Source organism: Lagenorhynchus albirostris, chromosome 14, assembly GCF_949774975.1.
Source record: "Lagenorhynchus albirostris chromosome 14, mLagAlb1.1, whole genome shotgun sequence".
Lineage (NCBI taxonomy): Eukaryota > Metazoa > Chordata > Mammalia > Artiodactyla > Delphinidae > Lagenorhynchus > Lagenorhynchus albirostris.
In genome coordinates, this window is record NC_083108.1 from 64,706,623 (window position 1) to 64,730,843 (window position 24,221).

At 40.7% G+C, this 24,221-nt stretch overlaps 1 protein-coding gene across 1 annotated transcript; it reads right to left on the reverse strand.

The window, feature by feature from the left end:
• Positions 1–1,828: 1,828 nt before the first annotated feature.
• On the reverse strand, positions 1,829–22,278 carry DRG1 (developmentally regulated GTP binding protein 1). The gene is made up of 9 exons (XM_060170547.1): positions 22,140–22,278; positions 21,238–21,361; positions 19,731–19,906; positions 13,917–13,986; positions 11,086–11,255; positions 8,647–8,777; positions 7,086–7,253; positions 6,698–6,820; positions 1,829–2,144 (listed from the first exon to the last, which is right to left on the reverse strand). The coding sequence occupies exons 1-9, from the start codon at positions 22,179–22,181 to the stop codon at positions 2,045–2,047; spliced, it is 1,104 nt and encodes a 367-aa protein (XP_060026530.1). The 5' UTR covers positions 22,182–22,278; the 3' UTR covers positions 1,829–2,044.
• Between the last annotated feature and the right edge of the window lie 1,943 nt (positions 22,279–24,221).

Consider the following 24,221-nt stretch of genomic DNA (forward strand, 5'->3'; position numbering starts at 1 on the left):
TTCAAGCCATGCTATGACAGCCAAACAACTCTAGTCTTGGGAGTTCATGAAGAGAAAGCTTTGCGCTATAGGAATAACCCTCCTTGGTGGCCCTACCCCAGGCAGCATTCCTAATACAAGACTGTACCTCTCTCCCAGAACTCCCAAGTCTGAGCCCAAAAGGGAGAGAAAGGAGGGGTAGGGTAATGCTCTCCTCAAACACCAGGGGCCACCGATGGGGGAAGGGGAGGGTGTTGAATGATGGAAGCAAGGCCTGTTCAAAGCACATCCTGAGGCCTTGGATGAACTTGGGTTTCAGCATCCTTCTCTCCCCAACATCCTGGCATTTCATTGCCCAATGAAAGTGAGTCTGAGGATTCCCCCAAAACCCATATGCCCTGGCTGGAAAGTAAACCTTGCTGGAAATCCCATAGCTCAGGAAGCCAATGTCTCTCTGAAGAGCCGGGGTAGGTTCTAAATTATGGCCTCTATCATGAATGTACCAGTGATATCAAGGTCTACACCCTGCAAAGTGACTAGGATACCAGGCCTGAGAGGCTTATCTCCTGGCTGTGGGGACAGTGCTAAACCCAGGCTCTAGGAAGACTATGAGAGGGAAATAACTGTCACTAAGGTAATAGGAGTAACAAGTACTGGAAAAGGCTGAGTATGTGGAAAATCCCATATCCTCATTCCTCACAACCTGCTAGAAGCTCTAGCTCACTTCACCTAAAATCAAACTCTGTCTTCCTGTAAATGTTTCCCTTCTCGATTTTCTCAGGGACTCCCCTTCTCTATCATCCCTGTAATCCATACTGAAATAATCTTTGACTTCTCTTCCAAAGAGCAAGTCAGTCAATTACCGAGTTTAGATTTCTCCTCTATAGCTATATGTCCAGTCCCTCCCTCTCCCCATATTCTCACTAGTCCAGTCCAGCAAAGATTTCTGCCAATTTTGCATTATCAAGGAAATCCCTTATTTCCAGTCTAAAACCTCTACTTATGCCCTTAGTACCCTCTCAAGTAGTCTTGACCCCACCCCTCCTTATAACCTAACCTCCCACCTCCATACATATGTGTACCCACAAACCTGCTCTGATCACACTGGTTGCCTCACTTGCAATGTTCTGCCTCCATGCTTTCACTCGGGTTATGTGGCTGGGGCCAGGGCTGCCATGGGAGTTCAGGAGAAGGGCTGGGCTATGGGAAAGGAGACACTTAGTGGCGCCCAGCTGGCACCATGGTTCAGCTCAACTTTCAGCCCAACACTGATACACAGCTGTGCTCTAACTAAAGGAAAGGAACCAGTGAAAACAAGAGCCAACATTCCCCAAGTACTTATATGCCAGATACTGTGCTAGTAAGCATTTTACAAGTACCATCTCTCTTAATACTAAGAATCTCCACTCTAGAAGGTAAGTGTTATTACCATCTCCATGTTACATGAGAAAACTGAAGCTTATAGAGATTGAGTAATTTATGTAGGATTCCACAGTTAATTAGAGGTGGGCCTGCCATTCAAAGCCTGATGTGCCTGGTCAGAGTATTTTACTCAACCGCCACACTACACCATCTCCCAAAATGGCTAGCATTGCAGGGAATAATCAGTTAACTTACATCAAGTCCTTCCTTTCTCCAGTATCATCTGGGAAAGACCACCTGAAAGGACCAAAACCCACACTGAGTTGGAAGGGTTTCTGACAACTAACCATCAAGTGAGATGTTGCAGTCACATTTTTACCCATTTCACATACAAGACCAAGCTCCCAAGTACTCCTTCTGCAGCTGCCTCACTACACATACCCATCCTCATTCAGTCCTCCTCAAAACAAATTCTGACAATGACACATGAACTGTACATAGTTCGCTGGCCTACCAGGTCCTTTATGCAGCTCAACATACAAGGTGACACCAAGTTAAGACAAGTGAAGTTCCAATTTGGGTGCCTCCATCTCCCTCCCCTGTATCCTGGTCCAGTGGCTACCAAAGCCAGGAGGGGCTTGGAGTCAGGTGTTTGATCATGGAGAAAGCTGCCATGGCCTGGCAGATGGTGAAGGGGATGGTGTCACTTCTTCACAATCTGAATGACATCCTCGTCCTCCAACGTATGGTCTTTACCCACTTTTTGAGGATTGTGTTTCACAGAGAGACCCCACACCAGAGCGCTGTATGGAAGGAAAAAAAGAACAGTTAGCGTAAATAATCACCTAGCTTCTATCTACCTAGGTGCCACTTTCTGCTCAGATTTAGCATTCCAGCTCTTAAGAGCCAAAGGCCTGCAATATCCAAGGTCCCCTGTCCCCAGTCAAAGCCCAAAGGCTTTAGCTTCCCAAGCAGTGTGGCACACTGGAACCTTCACATAAAAAGTGGCAAAGATTTTCAGAAGTTGTGTGGTTCCTCTTGCTCCAAAGCCAACTTATGAAAGTCAAAGAGAAAAAATACAAATGAGAAGTATGACAAGACTAATTTAAAATTAAAAGGAGAAAGCATAGGTTTTTAATAGAGAAAAACCCTGAAATAACTGATTGGAAATTGATTCCTACAAATGCAATGTCAGTTATTTACAGACTGTTAGAGAATACCAGTTTTTATGGGGTCTACTGAAACCATCAGTGGGTACTAATAAGAAATGTAGGACCTCCTTCCTCAGTCAAACTAGGAAAACTCTCCTTCCCTATCAAGAAGCCATAACTGATAGGTCTCCTGATTTCTTAGAATATAGGAAGGTAATTTTTATCCATGGGCTTCCAATACTAACAGTATGATGTGCTACTGATGGAAATGAGTGAACAAGACACTGATACCAGCCTCACAGAGACTAAGAACTATGTACCAAGGGGTAGAAAACATTGGCCATATTATTTTTATATTGTCTTTGCTTTAAAAATCTTTATTCCCCCCAAAAAATAATCATTAAGCAAGATTTCACTTTTTTAAATAAAAACAGATAAACAAATAACAAGAACTGATACATCACCGTTAGTAAAACAAATACATATAAAATCTTTCAAATGTACTAACAAGCAAGATAAATGCAGCATAACCATTTTACTATCTTAAGTTACAAAACTAATTTTTAGCAGTCAAATTCAATGCCTGCAATAGTCAGTGCCTTGTATTTTGCTGATGGCAAAATGTAAACAGGTTCAGCCCTTTTGGAAAGCAATGCAGCAAAACATATAAGCCATATAATCATTAATCCTACTTTTGGATTAAAGAAATAAAAAGGGAAAGGTCTGTGCATTAAGACTAGAAACTTACATAAAGTAGCAAAAGATAGGAAAACTATGGTTATAAAAATTATAGATATAAATCTTATAACAGAGAAAACATTTATATAGTAAATTATCAAAGGATGTGTGCATGTGGTCAAGGACACAAAGGGAATGCAACAGGGACATGTCATAATTAGTAGGCCTAAAGCTGAATTTTTTTTTATTATTAAGACAGTTAAAATGCTATTTGTGCAATAATTTAAAATCAAAAACAGGAAAATAGTGACCAAATAAAACTCTATTTGCCTTCATATGTCTCTTCTCCAAAATATTTTTCTCCCCTTTCATTTAATTCCTTGGTTAAGCTACAATTCAGAGGCTTTGAACAGTGTTCTGTTACCATGGAAGGCAGGAACTATCCAGAAATCTATAAATTTTGAAAAAAGAAAATGTCTAACTTCTCCCAAGATTCTCCTTCACTGATTCAAGTATGTGTCAAAATATAATGATTTGAGGGCAGTAGAAATTAGCACCTGTGTGTGGATAGTTACTTTTGATAAAAGGAATGTGAAGCTTAATAAAGGACTTCACTCTTTCAGTATTCTTAGGGTCAGAAACAAGTATGAATATTTTAAAAACTATTTCTGGACTTCCCCTGCAGTCCAGTGGCTAAGACTCCACGCTTCTACTACAGGGGGCATGGGTTCGATCTCTGTCAGGGAACTAAGATCCCTCATGCCACGCAGCCAAAAATAAATAAATTAATTAATTAAATAAAATAAAAACTATTTCTATGCTTTCCTAATTTTCTACAATTACTTTCTATTTTCTCTTGTTTTTATTTTTTTTGTTATTTTTGTTTTTTCTCTTGTTTTTAAAACAATTTTTAAAATTTCAGCCTGTGAAGATAAAAAGAATTATTTATAAATACTGTAATTCAGTTAGTTAAAATATTTCTCACAGAATTATAGGTTGCAGGTCTGAACTACTTTTTATATATACTAGAATTAAATAAGTAGATTATAGATAATGACAGCCACGTTTCTCACTGCTGGAGAGAGAAGTTAAAATAAGAAAAAGGAGAAGGCTAAAATGAACCCTGTGGTGTTGAACTGGAATCAGAGGTAACAATAAATAAACTGATGGTTCTTAATATAGATAGATAAGGATGGATGGGTAAATTAAATAGATACATACATAAGACAAGAGAGAGAAAGAAATACAGATGGACTTGTAAGTACAGGTTAGTATCCTTATATACATTTCCTAACTCTGTCTGCTAAGAGGGCCTTACAAGCAACAACAGCCCACTAACAATGAGGATGCCTAGCACACAGATCTTGTAAACCCAGGCTTCTTGGATAAGTGACTGATTCCAGGGCTGGTGTAGGAAAAATCACTATGAATCAGGAACATCTAGTAGTGCCGAAAGGTAAGGAAATGTTTAAAAAAAAAAAAAAAAAAAGATGGCAGCCTATCAAAAGAACATAGGAGCCAATCTGAAGGAGCTCCTAACGGCAAAAGCTGGAACAACTTGAGTGACAAAATAATGACAGGATTGGATTATAACACCATTGAATAAATATCCAAGAGCTCATACTAATAAAAATAAATTATGAATTAACTTAATAAACAGGGGAGAAGAGCTAGCTGTAACTCACAATAGAATTCCAATAAATAAATGTAAAATGAAAGAGGGAAATAAAGAATTACCATTAAGCAAACAACACAGCAATAAATGTTGCAGACAAGCTCCACCATAGATGTTAAAATCAGCAGGTAAACATCTAAAGAGAAACAGATCTTCATAGTCTCAAAGTACCTCCCCAAGACATTTATCAAATAAGAGAGAACAGTATCTTTACAGTAGAGAAACCCAGCCAACACCAACATAACCAAGTTATCAAAGTAAATATTACCATCAATAAGATATATCAACATCAGGCTTCCCTAGTGGCGCAGTGGTTAAGAATCTGCCTGCCAATGCAGGCGACATGGGTTCGAGCCGTGGTCCAGAAAGATCCCACATGCCGCGCAGCAACTAAGCCCATGCACAACAACTACTGAGCCTGCGCTCTAGAGCCCACGAGCCACAACTACGGAAGCCTGCATGCCTAGAGCCTGTGCTCCACAACGAGAAGCCACCACAATGAGAAGCCCGCGCACTGCAATGAAAAGTAGCCCCCACTCCCCGCAACTAGAGAAAGCCTGCGTGCAGCAACTAAGACCCAACGCAGCCAAAAATAAATAAATAAAATAAATTTAAAAATAATAATAATCAGGGCTTCCCTGGTGGTGCAGTGGTTGAGAGTCCGCCTGCTGATGCAGGGGCCACGGGTTCGTGCCCCGGTCCGGGAAGATCCCACATGCCGCAGAGCGGCTAGGCCCATGAGCCATGGCCGCTGAGCCTGCACGTCCGGAGCCTGTGCTCCGCGACGGGAGAGGCCACAACAGTGAGAGGCCCGCGTACCGCAAAAAAAAATTTTTTAAATAAATAATAATAAGATACATCAACATCATGAATCCAGTGATATGATGCAAACTGAGGACACATCATCATTTTTGTGGTATTCTTACCAAAAATGCATAATCCCACTTCAATCATGAGAGAACATTAGACAAACCCAAAGTGAGGGACATTCTACAAAATAACTGATCAGTACTCTTCAAAAAGGCCAAGATCAAAGACACTGAAAGACTTAAGGAAATATTACTGGCAGACTGGAAGACTAGGGAGAAGTAACAGCTAAAATCCCATGTAGATTCCTGAAACACAAAGAGGATGCTGGTAGCAAAGGTATTAAAATTCAAATAAGGTCTATAGTTTAGTTAATAATATTGTACCAATACTAACCTCTGTTCTTGATGATTGTATTATGCTTATGTGAGCTGATAATGTTAGGGAAAGTAGGGTTAAGGATGTAAGGAAACTCTATTACTATTTTTGCAACTATTCTGTAAGTCTAAAATTAGTTCAAAATAAGATGTTAAAAGAAGTATATTTCGGGACTTCCCTGGTGGTCTAGTGGTTAAGACTCCGCGCTTCCAATGCAGGGGGCATGGGTTCAATCCCTGGTCAGGGAACTAAGATCCCATGTGCCACACATTGCGGCAAAAAAAAAAAAAAAATTCCACCTGTATCAGCAGTGAGGAGTATGAGAAAGATCAGGGGGACTTACTCATGCAAAAGGTTTAGAGAGGCCTTCAGTACCCAGTGAAGCCCAGTATGATGCTGGCAGGAAGAATTAACATTTTGTGTTTGCCAAGAGGAAGACGAATTAAAAAGAGAAAGTCAGAGCACTTTGTACTGTCAGCCCTCCCAACCTGAAAAGGCTTTTAGGATTCTTCCTGCTCCAAGCTGGCATGGTTTTAAGAAGACACTGCAAAGTTCTAACCAAGCAAGCATCTCCTGATGCCTAATTTCTATAATACTATCCTAAGAATTATTAGTAGAACCAGTGGCTCACAGGGAAAAGAAGGCACCATGGGCCCACGATACTTACTATTTAAATTCTTTGATAAGATTTTTGTGAATCTTCATGCAGAAATCCTCCACCGTGGTCCTGGAGTAAGGCAGCACCACTGGGGATGTGTAATCTGGCAACTGGCCTTTGGGTTTGGTGTAACTAGAACACAGAGGGAATAGAGGTTGCCTACTTCTTGGAATGTTTCATGTGTGAATGCAAATCAACCCTCCATCACCCCGGAGATCAGACCCAGATAACCTCTATCTTGAGGAAGAAAGTGCCCTCAATATAGCCTCGCAGATGAGAGGAATTAACTTATTTATATCTCCAAAAATAGATTATGTTAATGAGCTCTAGAGGGTATCATTTTAGGACAGTCTGGTTTAAATCCTACAGTAATATTACCCTATCCACTAAGACTTACATCCTCACTAGTTTCAGATAGTCCCAGATCTTTTCCAACAGGTCATCAAAATTCCAGCGGTGATGCGCAGAGATGGGTACACAGTGAGGCACCTTATAGATGATATCCAATTCCTCAATGGAGATCTGATCAATCTTATTTAACACATAGATACAGGGGATATAGACTCTGTAGAACAAAAACAGTACGTGAGTCTGGAGCTGTGGACAAGACTGTCAGTCTGATTATCAGCACCCTCTCACCCAGGACCCCAGATCAGAGACTCTTAAATGGGGTCATAAGAAAGTCAGCCAAAAAAAAGAAAAAGCTTCCTACCAAAATCAGGTAGAACATCCAAAAAGTGAACTATGGGTTGAGAAGTAACAAAACTCAAGCCGTAGTCCCTAGTCATGCAACTAATTACTGAGAAAGCATCTTGCAGTGGAAAAGAACACAAGCTTTGGAGTCACAAAGAATGAATTTATTCCCAGCTCTGTTGCTTTCTATACATGTGTCCCTGGGCAAGTCTCAGAGTCCAGTTCCCAGAGTTCTTTTATGAACTGTAAGAATGTAAATATATTTCTAATAATATAACTTTTAAAGAATAAAAAAAAAATTTTTAATACATCTAGCAAAGTCATAATCCTAATGTTCAATCAATAGGGCAGCTAAGTTACTAATAATTAGGCAAGCCACAACTTCTCACGCTTCAATTACCTCACTTCCAAAACACGTAACTCAAAGCACTAGCTTTTATTTGTTTTCAAAATGCCAGAAATGGACTTTCGTGGTGGCGCAGTGGTTAAGAATCTGTCTGCCAATGCAGGGGACATGGGTTCGAACCCTGGTCCAGGAAGATCCCACATGCCGTGGAGCAACTAAGCCCAGGTGCCACAACTACTGAGCCTGTGCTCTAGAGCTTGCAAGCCACAGCTACTGAGCCTGTGCGCCTAGAGTACATGCTCCACAACAAGAGAAGCCACTGCAATGAGAAGCCCGCGCACCACAACAAAGAGTAGCCCCCGCTTGCCGCACTAGAGAAAGCCTGCGTGCAGCAACAAAGACCCAACGCAGCTATAAATAAATAAATAAATAAATAATTTTAAAATGCCAGAAATAATTTTAACAGTAGTTTCAATTATAATTTAATTTCAAATACTAGTAATAGTAATGTCTCATGGAATAGGGTTTCAGCTCTGTTCCCTTAGAGAAAATAGACACAGCCAGTCTGCTCTCAGTTCTTCAGAACAGCCTACAGGATTTCTCAGATGGATTAATTGTGTGACAGCAGATTGAGAACCTACCCTCTTCAACCATCATATGACACAGAGCTTAGGGGATAGCCTAGTTCACAGCAAGTAACTGAAACAAGCAATTAGATTATCATGATCAAATTGCAGAGCAAAGAAGGATGTCAGCAATCAAGACCAACCCTTCATTTTACAGCTAAAGAAAGCAAGGCCCACTATTATTTAAGATAACAGCACAACTGGAGTTAGAATCAATGTCTGCCAGATTCATAATCCAATGTTGTTGCCATTACAAGGCTTCAAATTCAAACTCAGGCACATTTAGTCAGTACCTGTTTCCTTCCACCACGTCAATGAGGTCATCTGCTGTGGCATCACTACGCAGAGTCACATCAGCATTATGGATTTTGTATTCAGCCAGAATGCTCTTCACAGTTTCAGCATCCAGTTCACTCTGAGGGCACTGAATGGGCATAGAAGACAATGAGTGGTCAGAGAGCAAAAAAAAACCTCCTAAGAGTATCTACCGATGTACCTGGATAATCCTAGATAAGGTGCAAACTTATTTATAAAGACCATTATCCTGGATGAGAGTACCTGACTTTTAGTAGGAAATACTCAAAAACTAAAAATCTTTCCAAACTCAAAGGAATGTGCTATGGCATGAATTGTGTCCCCATCCCCACCCAAATTCATATGTTGAAGACCTAATCCCAGTATCTCAGAATGTGACTGGAGATAGGGTCTTTAAAGAGGTAATTAAATTAAAATGAGGTCATATGGGTGGGCCCTAATCCAATGTGACTCACATCCTTACAAGAAAAGGAGATTAGGACACAGACACAGAGGGGAAGGTCATATGAAGACAGAGAAGACAGCCATCTACAAGCCAAGGAGAGAGGCCTCAGAAGAAACCAGTCCTGCTCACACCTTGATGTCAGATATCCAGTCTCCAAAATTAAGAGAATTAAATTTCTGTTGTTCAAGCCACCCAGTCTATATAGTACTTTATTATGGCAGCCTTAGCAAAAATACAGAAAGAATGTTCAAACATTATGACAGGATAATAGAAAAGATCTTTTGGGCAGGACAGCTTAAACCTATGCCAGTCAAATAATCTGGACCTCTAGAATGTTAAATGTTGTAGGAAATTCTCATTCCTCAATTATATGACTTAGAAGCAGCATTTGACAGAATTGATCGTTCTACCAATCTGCAACACTTTCTTTAATTGGCTTCCAGGATTCCAAACTCTTCCAGTTTTCCTTCTTCTTTGTCTGAGATGTCTTATTTGCTGATTCTTCCCATCTCCCAGCGTCTAATCATTGTGGGGGACAGAGGGTGGTGTCACAAAGCTCAATCCTTGAACCTCTTTTCTATTTATATTTGCTTCCTCAGCTAAGCTCATAGCTTTAAAATTGATAACCACTAAATGTATAGCTCCAACCCAGATCATTCCTCACATGCCTATTTGACAGTAACACTTGGAGGTCTAATTTGAGTGTCACTGGCATCTCAAACTGAACATCTGATCTTCCCCTCCTCTCCAAACCTATTCTACACAAAGTCCTACTATTTTAGTCATGAGAGTCCATTTTTCTAGCTCAGAACAAAAACTCACCATCACCTCCTTCTCTCACAACCCATATCCAGTCCAGCTGTAATTCCTACCAACTATTTCCAAAATCTTTCCACCATCAACCACTCCACATCTCCTCCACTGTTACAACTCTGGTCTAAGAAGCCATCACTTCTTGACTAGATTATTGCAATAACCTCTTAAATGGGTTCTGTGTGTCTGTACTTAACCCATTTCAGTCTGTTCTCAACAACCAGATTGATTCCATTAAAACCTGAATCAATTTTACTCCACAGACTGGAACCCAACCAAAAGTTACCCATCTCCTGCAAAGTAAAAGCATGTTTGGCCCTATACTATGACTTTGTTTCTTACCACTCTCCTGCCTGCTCACTCTTCTGTTCCTCAAACGTGCAAAGGAACCCTCTACCTCAGGGCCTTGCACTTGGATGTTCCCTCAACATGAAACGCTCTTCCTCAAGATATTCACTTGGTTCACTCCTTCATGTCACCCCAGTGAAGATTTCTCTGATCAACCTACTTAAAACTGCAACCCAGGAGACGCAAGAAGGAAGAGGTATGGGAACATATGTATAACTGATTCACTTTGTTATAAAGCAGAAACTAACACACAATTGTAAAGCAATTATACTCCAATAAAGATGTAAAAAAAAAAAACTGCAACCCTCCCACCAACACTCTCCATCCTCTTTCCCTAGTTTACTTTTGTCCTTAGTTTATCATTATCTAATATACTATAATCACTCATTAATTTTGTTTGCTACTTTCCCCATTAGAATCTAAGGGCCGGAATTTTTGTCTATTTTGCTCCCTCTTCCATTCCCTCTGAAAGCCTAAAACAATGTGTGGCCCATGGTAGGTGCTCTATAAATCTGTGTTGAATGAATGAAAATAGATGATATCAGCAGCCATCTACTTCATGCAAACATAAGATTGGTCTTTAGTCCCATATCACCCCAAATAACCCAAAGGAAGAAATAAAGTCACAAAGGTTAAGTAAGTCTGAGACCAACTCTTGTCCTACTCTCTCAGTCATTACGACATCATTGTGTTACCTCAATTAGTGCTGGGAGAAGCCAGGCAATTTCCAAATGTCAATGTCTATGTACCACAATCCACTCTCCACCCCAGTCCCTTCAGCAACCTGCCCCATATCACCTTTTCCACTTACAGTGGCCGTGAGATTAATGCCTCCTTTATCCTTCTTCTTAAAGCCAATGTTGGGGGGTTTGCTGTTCAAGCGAATGCCAAAGCCTTCCAGCTCATTTTCTATTATCTTCTTATGTCCCAAGGGTTTCAGGACATCCAGAACAATCAAGATCAAGTTACACGTTCTGGCCACTGAAGAATTGAAAATAAAATTTTTTTCAAAGCTCATTAAAGACTTAACATAATTCAAATACTCCAAAAGGGGGAGGGGGTGGAACATAATTCAAATACTCCAAAAGGGGGAGGGGGTGGTAACATAATTCAAATACTCCAAAAGGGGTAGGGGGCGGTCTAGAGTTCCTACACTTAAGAGACAAAGGATTTTTTTTTTTATAAATACACAGACACACATGAAGTTCTTAAGCTTTCCAAAGATTTATGCCAGAAGTCAATCTGCAATGTATTCTTTGTTTTCTATTAGTGTATCTAGAGCATGTGTCAACTTCTAGATACACTAGTAGAAAAATAATTTGGGATGAAGATACAAACCAGGCAATAACCTGAATTCCTGAAAAAGTTCAGAAAGATTTAAAACAGTAAGAATTCTAAAAGAATAAGATTATCCAGTTAGCATATTTTTTGTCGACTTTTTTGAGATATAATTTATAAAAAATAGTGTTAAGCACATGGTTTGATGACAAATGTATATACCTGTATAACCACCACAGCAACTGAGATTCAGAGGATTTCCATCACCTCCAAAAGCTCCCTTATACCCCTTTGCAATGAATCTTCCCCTCAATTCCCAGTCAACCACTAATCTGCTTTTCTTCTTCTTTTTATTTATTTATTTATTTTTGGCTGCGTTGGGTCTTCATTGCTGCTGAGCACAGGCTTTCTCTTGTTGCAGTATGCAGGCTTCTCATTGCAGTGGCTTCTCTTGTTGCAGAGCACGAGCTCTAGGCACACAGGCTTCAGTAGTTGCAACACGTGGGCTCAGTAGTTGTGGCTCATGGGCTCTAGAGCACAGGCTCAGTAGTTGTGGCACACGGGCTTAGTTGCTCTGCAGCATGTGGGATCTTCCCAGAGCAGGGCTCGAACCTGTGTCCCCTGCATTGGCAGGCAGATTCTGAACCACTGTGCCACCAGGGAAGTCCACTGATCTGCTTTTCTGTCACCATAGATTAAGTTGCATGTTTTAGAATTGCATATAAATAGAATTATACAAAATCTAGTCTTTTGTGCCTGGCTCTTTTAATTTAGCATATTTCTGATAGTCATCCATGAATGACTTCAAACCTATAATTCCATAAATAGCTAAATTAATAATTAAGGGTAAAATAAAAATACTTTCAAACATGAAAAGAAAAACCAGAACAATGTACCTATCATTCACTCTTTTTCAGTAAGTTTCTAAAGAATGTGCTTCAGCAAAACATGAAAATAACCCAAAAAAGGTAAGACGCTGACTCTAAGAAATAGGGGATCCCACACAAGAACACAAAAGAAAATCTCAGGATGACAGCCATGCAAAAAGCCTAGAGCTGCATTATCCAATACAGCATCCACTAGCTACCTGGGGCTATTCAAATTTAAATTAATTAAAATTCAATAAAATTTAAAATTCAGTTACTCAATTGCACCAGGCACACTTTAAGTGATCAACAGCCACACACACCTACAACTACCATATTGGACAGCACAAATTCAAAACATTTCCATTACTGTAGAACATTTCCATTACTGGACAGTGTTGGTCTAGAAAGCAATCAATCCAGATTGAGGCATAAAGACAAAGGGTAAAGGAAGGTAGTGTCAGGGTTGAGGGGAGATAATGAAATCAGTAAGACTGTATTTGGAACTGTATTCAAGTATCTAGAAAACTACTGATTAATAGGCATTTGATCTATTGGAACATTTGAAAAATATTAACAAACAGAAAAGTAAACAAAATAAAACAAGAACCAATTATTAACTCCATGAAAAACAAACTTCAAAAACAGATCTCAACAGAAAAGAAACCAAGTCATAACACACTACTTATCTCAGCACAACAAAAGTCAGACAGTCATTACATAATAATATATACCACGACTAGTGAGTTAACTAAAAATTATGATACAACTTCTTTGAAAGAATAGGAAAAGAGACATGGAGTATGAGAGAGCTAATTTCCTACCATAACATGAAACCAACAGATGGTATCTAAAATTAATTAGTCATGAAATAGCAATATAAGCATAACATTTTAAAATATGAAATAGAAGAAACAGTTGAAGACTTGTCAGTACCTGCCAATGGGGAATGACACTAAAGGTGTCAGATTATCTGCTATCTGGGGTAGCAGATTATTGCCATTTATGATTAGCCTTTATTTATTTATTTATTTATTTATTTTTGGCTGTGCCTTGCAGCCTGTGGGATTTTAGTTCCCCGACCAGGGATTGAACCCAGGCCCTCGGCAGTGAGAGTGCAGAGTCCTAACCACTGGACTGCCAGGGAATTCCCCTATGATTATCCTTTTATAGTATTTTATCTCAAATAAAAAGGAAAGAAGAAGAAAAGGCATGGGTGGGAGTCAGGAAACCTGAGTTCTAGCTCTGAATCTGCCACAACAGTGCAACACTGCACCAACGCACTTCACTTCTCCTGTCCTTAGTGTTTCTCTGCAAATGGGGATCTGGACTGATACTCTCTGAGGTCCCTTTAAGTTCCGACATTCTACTCCAGTGAGAAGTCAGTTAAAACTATGCCCTTCATTGTGGTACCAACTCCAAGCCCAACAGTCCCATCTAAAGGAACAGTACCCAGTAAAGGGATGATATCCTGGGATGGTGGCCCTGGAACACTCACCTGCAATGACTTGACGGCCTCTACCTTTCCCATCCTTGGCACCCTCAATGATACCTGGGAGATCCAGAAGCTGGAAGATTATGGAGAGAAAAGGAAAAACTGATTATAAATCTGAACACATCAAATAGAATGATTTATTTCTCAAGTAGTCAAAATTTAGGAGATCCAAATCCAATCTTCCTTATAAGTGAATGTGTAAATCTTACTTTTACTAAGCATCTACTAAATGTCAGCTGCAAGATTCTTACATACTTTACCTAGTTCAAAATGCCTAGTAAGTCTGTGAATAAGGATATTGGTTGAGATTCATAGAGGTTAAGTAGTTTGCCCAAAGTCACAGTCTTAATAAACAAGATTATAATCCACATTTTGGGGGCCTTAATCCATTATTCTACACTAATATTTTTCAATATTCCCCCACTTTTCAGAAGGCTGATCCTCCATACAAATTCCTTACTATAGATAATAAGTGGATCATAACATTCACAAGCAATAAATCCTGAGACCTTTGTGAATCCTCCAGTTCACAAAAATTTCTGCAGCCATTCTTAATCAGGCAAGCACATAAAAATCACCTATAAAACAATTAAAAATGCAGGGGCTTCTCTGGTGGCGCAGTGGTTGAGAGTCCACCTGCCGATGCAGGGGACACAGGTTCATGCCCCGGTCCGGGAGGATTCCACATGCTGCGAAGCGGCTGGGCCCATGAGCCATGGCCGCTGAGCCTGCGCGTCCGGAGCCTGTGCTCCGCAACAGGAGAGGCTACAACAGTGAGAGGCCCGCATATCGCCAAAAAAAAGCAGATATCTGAGCTTCATCCCTGTATATTCTGATTTGGAAGGGCCAAAGTAGGATTCAGATATTGATCTGTATTTCAGAAGGCTCCATGGGTGACTCTGATAGGTGTCCCCAGTTGAAAATGACCACTCAATTGCCCAGGAAATGCAATAAAGTAAAACTTCACAGAAGTCACAGTGTATGTACTTAATGATGAGAACATCAAAACCAAATCCATAGCACCGATGATTCAAATTCACAAACTATAGTTATAAGCCCTTGAGAGTCTGTTAAGAGCACATGTAAAATCTGAAAATACGAAGGGCCATACTACTGTATGGCCAATACTGAATTATCCATATGAACAGACAGGTATATAGCTGCAGCTTATCAAAACATCATTTAAAACTAGCTTTTGCTGGGGAATTCCCTGGCGGTGCAGTGGTTAAGACTCCACGCTTTCACTGCCGAGGGCCCGGGTTCGATCCCTGGTCTGGGAACTAAGATCCCACAAGCCTCGCAGCAAGGCAAAAAACAGCAACAACAACAATAACTAGTCTTTGCTATAAGCATATCTGATATTACAGAAATAAACTTCACATTAAATAAACCACAAGGAAAAAGAACAAACTCAGGAGGTGCTTAGAGAGTTCAACTTTTCCATTCAAGAACCTGCTCAAAATGTCCTTCCTATTCCTCACTACATAATAAATAACATTACCTCCTCTAAAACTGATACAACGCACCAGTTAAATTGAGCTAGGCACCAGTTAAATTGAGCTATCCTTTCTCTTTCAAAAAACGTAATTTATATTCAATACACCTGCCTTGACTTGGAAACTTTAGTTACACTGATTTAAAAGGCTACATGGGGGCTAATGAGCACACCAGATCTTGATTTCTAAACATCTGTCTCCAATAAAAGGAACGAGCACTCCTTCAGAAGTGGCAGATTCCAGGGCTGGGGCAGGGAGAATATAAGATTAGCCTGGAACATCATGTGGTACCAAAAAATAAGGCATTACACACAAAAAGATGGGGGCTTCTGGAAAGAACAAAGGAGCCAACCTGAAGAAGTTCCTAATAGTCACACCTGGAACAATGTGAGTAATAAAATAATGGTAGTACTGGATTATAATCCATAAAATAAGATAAATATCCATGAGCCCACAATGACAAATTCAATAAATAAATGGGAGAGAAGGAATAGCTCCTCCATATAATAGAATTCCAATTAACAAATGTAGTAGGAAAGAGAAAAATAGAGAATCACCATTAAGCAAGAAGCACAGTAATAACTGTTGCATATGAGATCCAGATGAATGCTAAAATGAGTGGGCAAGTTTGTGAAACAGGATTTGTATCTTCTCAAAGTATCTCCCCCAAGATATTTATTAACTACAAAAAGAAAGATAATAGCTTTACAGTAGAGAAACCCCACAGACACCACTTTAACCAACTGATGGGGGTCAATATTACCAATAATATATACTAATATCATAAATCCCTAAGATGCACTGAGAAGGACATACCACCATTTCTGTAGTATGCTTGCCAAAAAAATATAATACCTCAGTTTAATCGTAAGAAAACATCAGAGAAATCCAAATTGAGGAACAGTCTACAAAATAACTAATCAGCACTCTTTTAAGAGTGTCAGGATCATGAAGGACAGGACTGAGGAACTATTACAGGTGGCAGGAGAATAGGAGAAAGAACCGAACATAACATGGGATGATCACAAATAGAATCTTGAAAAAGAACACTGGTCGGGAAACTGGTAAAAATTCGAACAAGTTCTATAGTTTAGTGACTAGTACTGCACCAGAGTTAATCTATTACTGATAATTATTCTATGTTTATGTACGGTGCTAATATTAGGGGAAGCAGGGTGATATAAGAGAACCTCAAAATAATTATGCTAAGTGAAAGAAGCCAGCCAAAAAAAGAGTTCATTTATATTTACACATGGTCTTATTTATATAAAACTCTTAACATGTAAACTACAGGATGAAAGGGGCATGAGGAAACTTTGGGGATGATATGCTCACAATCTTGATTGTGGTGATATTTTCACCAGTTTATAGATATGTCAAAACTTATCAAATTGTATACTTCCTGTGCAGTTAACTGTATGTGAATTACATTTCAATAAAGATGTCTGAAAAAACAAAACGTCTATCATCAGTTGTTCCTAAGAAGTTAAGTCTAAAGTGTATTTCTTCAGCCCTCCCAAAGATTCTGTAATCTACTTCCACCACTTTGTAAATCCCTGCCTGCTTTAAAAAAAAAAAAAAAAGTATTCCATCAGCAAAAGGCTTTATACTGAGACAAGAGAGCAAGAGCCATGGCAGCTGAACATGGCGGAGAAATTTATTGAAGCCCCTACAAATGTAAAAGCAAGTTAACTTTAGCTTTTCTTGAGAGGGAAATATTTAAAATTACATTAAACTATTTAAATATTTAAAATTACATTGAACTATTTGAATGTGGCAACTATATTTCATCCAATAAAAACAGTCTATGCTTTACAATTCTGAATTTCAGATTACAACCAACTAAGAGATGAGAAAATAAAAAATATTTCTTCAAATCATGTAACTGTAGGATTTTAAGAATTGGAATGTTAACCTACTTCAAACTCAAATGCCTTCAGAGATTAAAGCAGGTACAAGTCTATATATATACATATATATATATATATACACACACACACACATATACGTATACACATATATATGTATACATATGTACATCCCTGGTTAAGTGGTGGTTCAGCCATTACTTGAACACCTCCAGACATAGTAATTAATTACCTCAAGAGGTACCATTCCATTTTTAGGCACCTTTATTGTTAAAAAGATCTTCTTTCCTAACAACAACAAAAAAAACAGAACTCTACCTCTTTATAATTCTTATTAGGTGGTTCTAATTTTGTACACCATTCCCCACCAAGTCACAGATAATGAGTCCTCTGCCACAAAACAGCCTTTTAAAAGAACATTTGAGGGCATTTTAATGCAGTTAAACACACCTACTAGTATGCTTACTTAACTTGGTTTCTGGAGAAAGAAGGAAAAACAGAGGCAGAGGGCACAGACGGAAAAGAAAGTACCATGGAAAAAAGGAAGAAAAAAACCTGAAAAGATCAAGAGACTGAAATAAATGAAGGTTTTGAGGAAAAGACAAGGAAAGAGAGGGGTTAAGTGGCTATTTATTCTGATATACCCAGAAGCCCTGAGAGAGGTGCCATAACATCTCATCAGGAAAGAGGTTACTCTCTGAGCTGCCAAAGACTCTGAAACCAGATGAAATTAAGCAATGGTCCAGATATGCCCAAGTGTCCTCATTCTTGTTACTATATACATTTGGACATGGAGTCCTAGAAAGGTACATGTCCTAACAGTATCTGCATGGATACCTAACCAGAAAGAAAAAAAGCCACTGAAAATACTACCAGGACACTGGTCCCTCACTACTTCAGATTCTATAATAAAGAAGCATGAATGTACTTCACAACTCACTGTGTAGCTCAGCAAGAGGGAAAACAAATACCTACACCAAGAGTTTCCAAACGATGTGCCAAGGCACTCAGGGCGTTCTAAATTTTCAAAAGAAACAGCAGTTCTTAATATCTGTCAGGCACTGAGGGAACTACTAAATCCAAGAAGCTCACAATTTCACCATTAGATCCTAGTACACTGCTTTCAACCACATCAGATCCGAATCTTTGGGAAGTTGGATTTTTCAGCGATTACTATGGTAAAAAATAAGCACCACACAAAAATCGGTGTCGAAAAGGAAACAAATGTGGCAGTATCCAATCTGATTCCAAAATTTGAGAAGTTATATGGTACCCAACAGTGCCCATATCCCATTAGTAAATAACTGTAGCTGTAAGGACATAAATAATTGTTTGGATCTAACTATTTAACAAACAGAACCATTAGGTTATTTCTTTTAGCCTGGAGCACCATAAAAAATTACTGGGACCAGAAAACTATCAGGAAATAATTGCTGAGACACTAAGGATGCTGTGAACTAGAAAGTTTGGGAACCTCTAGTCTAGATTCAAATGCCATGAAATTCAGAACCTTACCTTCTTAGCTGTGGAGCAAAAAAGAATGTGTTCCATTACATTTTACACATTCCTTCTTTCATACCCAAGTGGACTCCTCATTTGGGAGCCCTAAATCTATCATCTATCTGAGAACTTCTGAAGATGACAACTTCATTAAGTCTCACAGATAAGAATTATTTTCTAAAAAGGGTCTGATCGGGCTTCCCTGGTGGCGCAGTGGTTGAGAGTCCACCTGCCGATGCAGGGGACACGGGTTCGTGCCCCGGTCTGGGAAGATCCCACATGCCGCGGAGCGGCTGGGCCCGTGAGCCATGGCCGCTGAGCCTGCGCGTCTGGAGCCTGTGCTCCACAACGGGAGAGGCCACAACAGTGAGAGGCCCGCGTACCGCAAAAATAAATAAATTAATTAAAAATAAATAAATAAATAAAAAGGGTCCGATCATGGTATTTATTAAAGTTTCTGATGGCTCCTAGCTATGTACAAGATAAAATTCAACTTCCTAAGCAGGCACATAAGATCCTTCATAATTCAGCTCCAACCTACCTTTCCAGATTCAGTTTCTACCACTCACTGTCCCACAGCTAAGCTCACACCACAGCAGGCTGTTCACTGTTATGGCTCCTTAAAACTGTCCTTTACATTCTCCAGTTGGTGAAATTCTATTTGAACTTCAAAACCCACCCCATTGTCACTTTCTACATGCAGCTTTTTCTGTCTTACCAGACCTTCCCCCACCTCCATCCTCAGGTGGAAAAAGTAGTCCTTCCTTTCTCTGTGTTTTCACAAACGATATCCCACTGTATTATTGTTTTTATGTACTGCGCTATCTCCTCTACTAGACACTGAGGGCCTGGTAGATCAAAGATCAGGCCTGGCATATACAGAGCTCCAAGTAAGTGTTTTTTAAATGAAAGAATTGATTTCCTCCCTTCCTTGGCCTGCAGGCCTGACTCACCTGGATCTTGGCACCTTTGTATCTGATGACACCAGGTACAGTGGTCAGAGTAGTGAACTCATAGGCTGCCACCTCGGAATATACCCCTGCCAGGTTACTGAGCAGTGTTGACTTCCCCACAGATGGAAAACCCACAAACCCAATTCGAGCATCACCTGTCTTGGCAACGTCAAATCCTAAAACATCAACAAATATAAAAAGGAGGAGGAAAGTTATCCCTGGGAGTGTTGAGACTCATGTAATTCCTTTTACATTCTGGTTGCCTATCCCTCTAGAACCTATTTCTCCAACTTTTTACAGTTTATCTCTAGGGTAGAGCTTAAGCACACAAAATTCCCCCATAGCAATTCAAAATATTTAATGGAGTGGGTTTTGTTTATTTTATTTTATTTTATTTTTTATTTTTTTATTGGCGTATAATTGCTTTACAATGGTGTGTTAGTTTCTGCTTCACAACAAAATGAATCAGTTATATATACACACATATTCCCATATCTCTTCCCTCTTGCGTCTCCCTCCCTCCTACCCTCCCTATCCCACCCCTCCAGGCAGTCGCAAAGCACTGAGCTGATCTCCCTGTGCTATGTGGCTGCTTCCCAGTAGCTATCTACCTTACGTTTGGTAGTGTATATATGTCCATGCCTCTCTCTCGCTTCGTCACAGCTTACCCTTCCCCCTCCCCATATCCTCAAGTCCATTCTCTAGTAAGTCTGTGTCTTTATTCCTGTTTTACCCCTAGGTTCTTCATGACATTTTTTTTTTTCTTAAATTAAATGGAGTGTTTGATGTAAAAACTTTACACCTCTACATGTTATATACCTTTCTAGTACCCACAGTATTTAGGGCCCAAATATTATATAACCACTGATCTAAAAAATCGGTTTCTTTTTTTTTTCTTATAAACTCTGGGGACTGTGTCACTGACAGAGTTTTCTTTTCTTACAGTGCGTTGCAAACAAATTCAAAGCCAAATTTGTGGCCCTTCTCTAAGAAGTGTACAGACTTTATGACATTACTTTTCATCCTAACTTTATCTCTCGGCTTCAACTTATTCTTTCTACCTTCATTTCCCTTTGTATTAATTTCCTTTATCTTGTTGACTATTTATTTACATATTTCAGTGAGCCAATGTAAAACTATTTTGGATCAGTACAGGACATACATAAATAAAACCCTAGTTCACTTAGAGAATATTCGTTTGCCTTTGAAATCAGTAAAATTGGGAATTCCCTGGCAGTCCAGTGGTTAGGACTCGGTGCTTTCGCTGCCAGGGCCCAGGTTCGATCCCTGCTCAGGAAACTAAGATCCCACAAATCGCATGGCATGGCCAAAAAAAAAAAGAAAAAGAAAGAAATCAGTAGAATAAAATAAACACAATTCAAGAATTTAGGCTTAGGAAACACAAATCGACTTTGATATAAAATTTAAAATTATTTTTAAACCATATGCCTTTATTACTTTAATAAAAATTATACCAAGAAAAAGAAAGTCGAAGCAAAACACAAACCTTCTCCTGGTCCACCACCACCACCACCTTTTGGAGTAATGAGTTCCCTGCGAAGCTTAGCAAGGCGAGCCTTAAGCAGCCCTAGATGATGTGCTGTGGCCTTGTTCTTTTGCGTCCGAGCCATCTATAAGGGAGGAATCACAGCCATAAATCAGAAGCAGTTCCTACAAGTTAAAACATCCAGAATGAATGCGCCCCCAGCTCTGAGAGAATGATGTTTTTTATCTAGGTCCCACTAACTTCAATACACCCATTTTAACTCAGACTTAAAAGAGTAAAAATCCATTCTCTCCATCACGCAGACTATTCCCCGCATTACAGGGCAAACAGCTGAGGCCCAAACAGAAGAAACATGACCAAGGTCATTACAATCAGCATTCACAGATTAGACTAAAACTCAGCTGCTGATTCCTTTTCAACTGCTTGTACCTGGTGTGCCCCAACCGATTTTAAAGAGCTCTGAGCACTTCAGACCATACAATCACACAACAATCCAGGTGGAATCAACAGCCACCGCAGATGACAATTTACATCCAGATCATATTCCCGGGAGCAATACTCTGGGAAAGGGGGTCATCAAAGTAGAGACTGGGGAAGGGGAGGGCGGTTCGAGGGGCGATAAAGAAAGATACTTAAGTACGCGAGCAGGTCAGGGCAGAAGTGGGGGGATAGGATTCAGTGTTGCTCACATAAAAAGAAGAGAAGACTGAGAGAAACAATGTTCAGACAGGAGCAGAACGCTGGAAGGGGGCACTGACTAAGTTGCACAGGTGTAGACCGCGGGCCCGGGATGAGGGGAGTCGGGGAACGCGGGCCCGGTCCTGAGGAGGCTGAGGGAAGTTCAGGCAGGAGAGACGCCGCCGAAGAGGAACGCTCGGACGAAGTGTTCGAGCGCCCATTACCTCGGCTTCGATCTCCGCGATCTTAGCTAAAGTGCTGCTCATGTTGGTGAGTCGCGGGGGGCGCAGTGGCCTCCACACGGACAGTCTCCCTTCGGACACCCGCCAACGGACCTTCCACAGCCACCAGGCGCTACAGCAGTGCGCAAGCGCGGTAGTTCCTATTTCTCGCGAGAGTTCCGCGCGAGACTTACTGAGAGAGATACAGCGTGAAGTGGTCTCCTCCTCCTCAGCCAACCGCGCCCCGTCCCGCGAGCCAGCGCGGTGTCATAGAGCCCGCGGGAATGGGGGCCAGAGAGGCCACCCCGGTCCTTACCTCCCCGAGCGCGCCGAGGGTCGCGCGCCGCTCGGCCCCGCCCCGCCGGACTTGCGCCCCGCGTCCTGCTCCGCGCCCAGCCCCCGGCACGTAGTGTGTCATGAGTGACTCTTCGCTGCAGGCCCGCAGCTCTCAGACCCTCTTCCTGAAAAGCGCGCTCGCGGCGTCCACCCGTCTTCGCCGGCACCGACGGGTCCTGGGGCCCCTTTCACTGCTGGGAAGACACGGCGGGGTACTCCTCGGCCTCCAGGGTCGATGTAGAGACCGATTTTCAGCCTGTCTTCTTGGGAAAAGAAAATGCCCCCTTTCCATCACTCAAAACTATTTTTAGGTGTTTGTTTTGTTTACCCCCAACCCCGAGTAGAGTGCGCAGCACATAGTGAGCCCACAATAAATGCATGATTGACTGGATAATTCCCAGAGAACCGGTCCTTGAAATACTGAAAAATTCGAAACTATGTGAAGGATAAATAAATAGTGGTACCTCTGTGCTGTGAAATATTATTTCAGCCGTTAAAACATAGATCTGTGTGGTCTAACTGGAAGGATGTCCAGGACATATTGTTTAAAAAAAAAATGGTAGCAGAACTTCACTAGGTTGTGATCCCATTTATGTTAGTTTAAAATTAGATGTTTATTTATATAGGTGTACATGTCGGAAAGCGCATTGTTAAATGGTCTGAATAAAAGGATACAATCTCAAACTGTTAACAGTGGGATAGGATGCAAGGAAAGGCAGAGAAAGCCTTTCACTTGTTATTCCATATATTACTGTGTCGTTCAATTTTTTTAAAAGATTAACATATCCATGTATTATTTGTGTAATAATTATAATAGAATTTAAAATTTCAAAAGACGCCTCTTCCCCAAGTGTCTTGTGAAGAGGATGCCAGGACGCCCAGGAGCTGTGTGCTGATTTTGAAAGCTGCTTCCTGTGGGATCAATGAATTCTTGTTGATAGATTGATTGATCCATCGGGAGTCCGCAGGCCAGGCTTAACCTGCAGGGCTGGCCTCCACTCAGCCCTGGGAGGGAAGTTTATTTATCTAAAATTGTAAGTAAGACCAATTCCAACTTGCCAGAGACGCAAAAGGAGGTTATATCCGGCACAAAGGAGGGAATGGGAAAAGGCAAGCTTTTACAGAAGGTCCCGAAGGGCTCAGGAGTTTCTTTCTCTTCTTTAACCTCAGCCTTTTCATAAATAAATTAAGGGGTGATGAGATAATTAGATCCCACACTGTCAGTAATGGAGGAGGGAAGGAGAGGAGAGGAAGTCCAGCTGGAATGGGATATGATCAAAGATCAGTCTTAAAAGACAGATAAAATCAAATCAGCAGGACTTTACTAACTTAGAGTACTTAAGGAATTAATTGGCTGACAATATCAAGGGTATGATGCTCTGTGAGTAGGTTCTACTTAGCAAATCTGTCACAGGAAGCCTGCAGCTAAGTTAACCACTTCATTGCTCAAAGACACCCCAGGACCCACCTTAGGGGCCCAAACTGTCAGGATTGTGCCAAAGGGTAATATTGACCTCCCCCAGGGTACTGGGTGGCCATCTTTTTTTTTTTTTTGTGGTACGCGGGCTTCTCACTGTTGTGGCCTCTCCTGTTGCGGAGCACAGGCTCCAGACGCGCAGGCTCAGCAGCCATGGCTCATGGGCCCAGCCGCTCCGCGTCATGTGGGATCTTCCCGGACCGGGGCACAAACCCGTGTCCCCTGCATCGGCAGGCAGACTCTCAACCACTGGCCCATGGGTGGCCATCTTA